Source organism: Eufriesea mexicana, unplaced genomic scaffold, assembly GCF_001483705.2.
Source record: "Eufriesea mexicana isolate 0111107269 unplaced genomic scaffold, ASM148370v2 scaffold1723, whole genome shotgun sequence".
In the NCBI taxonomy this organism is placed as follows: domain Eukaryota; kingdom Metazoa; phylum Arthropoda; class Insecta; order Hymenoptera; family Apidae; genus Eufriesea; species Eufriesea mexicana.
The window spans coordinates 108,850-111,533 of NW_016909858.1; the positions used below are offsets into that span (position 1 = coordinate 108,850).

Sequence of the window (2,684 nt, forward strand, 5' to 3'; positions counted from 1 at the left end):
GAGGAAGATTCCTTGCTCGGTTCGGGCACATGGCACGCCACCGAATGTCGAATGCCTAGGCGTTGCGAGTCGCGACGAGATCGCGGAAAGCGCGAGAGTCGCGATATCGAATCGAAGAGAACTCGGTCGAAAAACGCGCTCGCGTCTCTCTCTCTCTCTCTCTCTATCTCTCTTCGTCTCTCCCTCTTATCGACTCTCCATACCCTATAGAAGCGGTGCCGCCGCCGCCACCGCCATCGCCATCGCCGCCGCCGCCGCCGCCAGCAGTTTGTACGAGGCATTTGATGCGACAGATCGCATGACCGGATGCGGGGGTAGGTAAATTGGTCGGCAATTGGCGATGTCACCGTAGAGACGCGAGCTATCGGTCGGTTGCGCGCCCGCTCCTTCTCGATCCTCGGAGTATCACCTGGCGAGGGAGTATGGTCTCGGAGGATCGAGGAGGAACCGGCCTAGTTTAGCCCCGTCCAACGAGCGTCGCGGCATCGCGGCAGACGCGAGATACCGGATAAGAAGAAACTTCTCGAGAGAACGTCGAGAACCTCGCACCTAGATCCTCGACCCCGTGCGCGTGTTACGATCTACTCGTTGCGACGACGGTTTACCAGCGTTGTCTAATTGCGACAATTTAATAACGCGTTAATGGTCCGCTCGCGAACGAGACCGCCGCGTGACGAGGCTGCCACTCGCGCCTCTCCCTGCGCCTCTGCTCCCCAACTTCCCCGCGCCGCTCGGCCAAACGCGTCGCAGAATTTCCATCCACTTCCTCGAACGCGCGTTCCTCTCGTCTACCACGGTTCTTCCCGTATCCGCCTACCTCCTCGAATCACGGATCGCGAATTCGCGAACCGACGCTTGGTCGTCAGACTTTCACGGAAAAGGAAATTATCGAGCGGAAAGAGGAGGTTAACCGATGGACCGGTGGTCGATCGGGGCGTCCACTGTACCCGGACGATGACGCCAAGTTTGTACGCGCGACCGTGCGAGCGAGCAAACGCGTGCGCGTCTTCTATTCCGCGAACTGAACCGACCGACAAATCGACCGACCGACCGACCGACCAACCGACCGACCGAGTTTAACTCGAACGAATCCGTCGTTGGGAGGACGACGCGACAAAGGCCAAGGCGAATTACCCCGCGAAACTCGACACTCTGCTCGCTATAAAGACTCGGCCACGAGACGAGCGAAATTCCTCCGAGACACCTATTAACGCGTAGGAGAATTATGTAAACGACCGACCGTAGCAGAATTACGTTACGAACGATCGTGGCCGTTCTCACGTCCGAATGGAGAATTCGCGGAGAAAAAGAGCGAAAGTCGAGTTTACCTCGGTGACCAGAGTGCTGTCGTAGTCTCTATTGTCGTAGATCCATCCGTGTCGACACTTGGTCACTGGCCAGTCTGGGTTACCGACCGGCGGTGGTGGCAACCGAGTCCTCGACCGTCGCTCGTTGCCCTCTCCCTTCGTCGCGTTCTCCAAGACCGCGTGCTCCAACCACGACTCCACGATCGCCGTGTAATTCACGTCGTACATCTTGCACTTGGAATACTTCTTCACCTTGCCGTCCGACTTCTCCACGTAGGGTAACGACAGGGCTTTCCTCTCGTCCAACGACATCAGATCCGTCATATTCTCCAACTCCGGGATCCTGCACCAATGCTCCGGCGACGCGCTCACGAACACCTGCCGAGTGAAACATTTAGACAACTAACCGCTAACACGGCTCGGTCTCCTGGTTGGTTGGTTGGTCACTCACTTGCGAGAAGGCCAGAAAAGCTGCGGGAAGAGTGGCCGATATGCAGAGGAGATAGTACATGATATTCTGATATTTGCCCTTCTCGCCCACGTGCACCAACACCTCGTCGAAGTCGATCGAACTCATGTTTTCGACGCTACTACCGCTTCACCGCGTTTCACCAGCAACGACACTCGCGTTACGTCGACGATACTTCTTCGCGATTCGACTGTCACGCGACGACGACGACGACGACGACGGCGATGATACCGGCTCGAATCACGCGGCATGACCGCCGCTACGCGTCTTCGAGGGCATCCACCACGGCTCACCACCGTGACACCGCACCACCGTGTGTTTCTCTTCTCGGAATTCCGCTTCTCCGAACCGTTTTCGCCCACCGAAACTCTCCCTGCTGCACCGCCGGATTCCTCTTCTTTCCTCACCGACCGCGCTTCCCCTGCGACCATTCCACGACTCCGACCACGACCACGACCACGCTCGACCGTCGCCACCAGCCGTTCATCGCGATCGCAACCGCCAAACTACTATCGTTGCTACTACTCTTCTTCCTACTCTTGCTACTCTTACTACCGGTGGTACTATCGCTACTACGAGCACCACGAGCACCACGAGCACCACGAGCACCACGAGCACCACGAGCACCGCCAGCACCACGAGCACGACGTAGTCGCGAAACTACCAGCGACCAGAAACTCGACGATCGTTTCGTATCGCTGTATAAACGACCAGACCGACCACCGATTCACCGTTTCCCCATCCGTCGCGACTATGTACCGCGATGCTAACGCTCTGACCACGGAACGTTTCTGCTGCTTCGAATTCGGAATCGCGTAAAGCGCCGCGAACGCACGTCTTCGCGCGTTCTTATATGCCGCGAGCATAGCGCCGACCGCGATCAGCCATTGCCGGAGAACACCTCCTCT

General features: G+C 57.7%; 1 protein-coding gene across 1 annotated transcript in view; it reads right to left on the reverse strand.

Moving 5' to 3' along the window:
• The window catches only part of LOC108548656 (organic cation transporter 1), a 6,881-nt gene extending 4,297 nt beyond the window's left edge, over window positions 1-2,584 (reverse strand). Inside the window, exons 1-2 of the mRNA XM_017901704.1 lie at window positions 1,759-2,584; window positions 1,329-1,685 (exon numbers count right to left, since the gene is read on the reverse strand). Of these exons, the coding sequence (XP_017757193.1) occupies window positions 1,329-1,685; window positions 1,759-1,884 (483 nt within the window). The 5' untranslated portion in view covers window positions 1,885-2,584. The remainder of the gene's footprint in view (window positions 1-1,328; window positions 1,686-1,758) is intronic.
• Window positions 2,585-2,684: the final 100 nt, after the last annotated feature.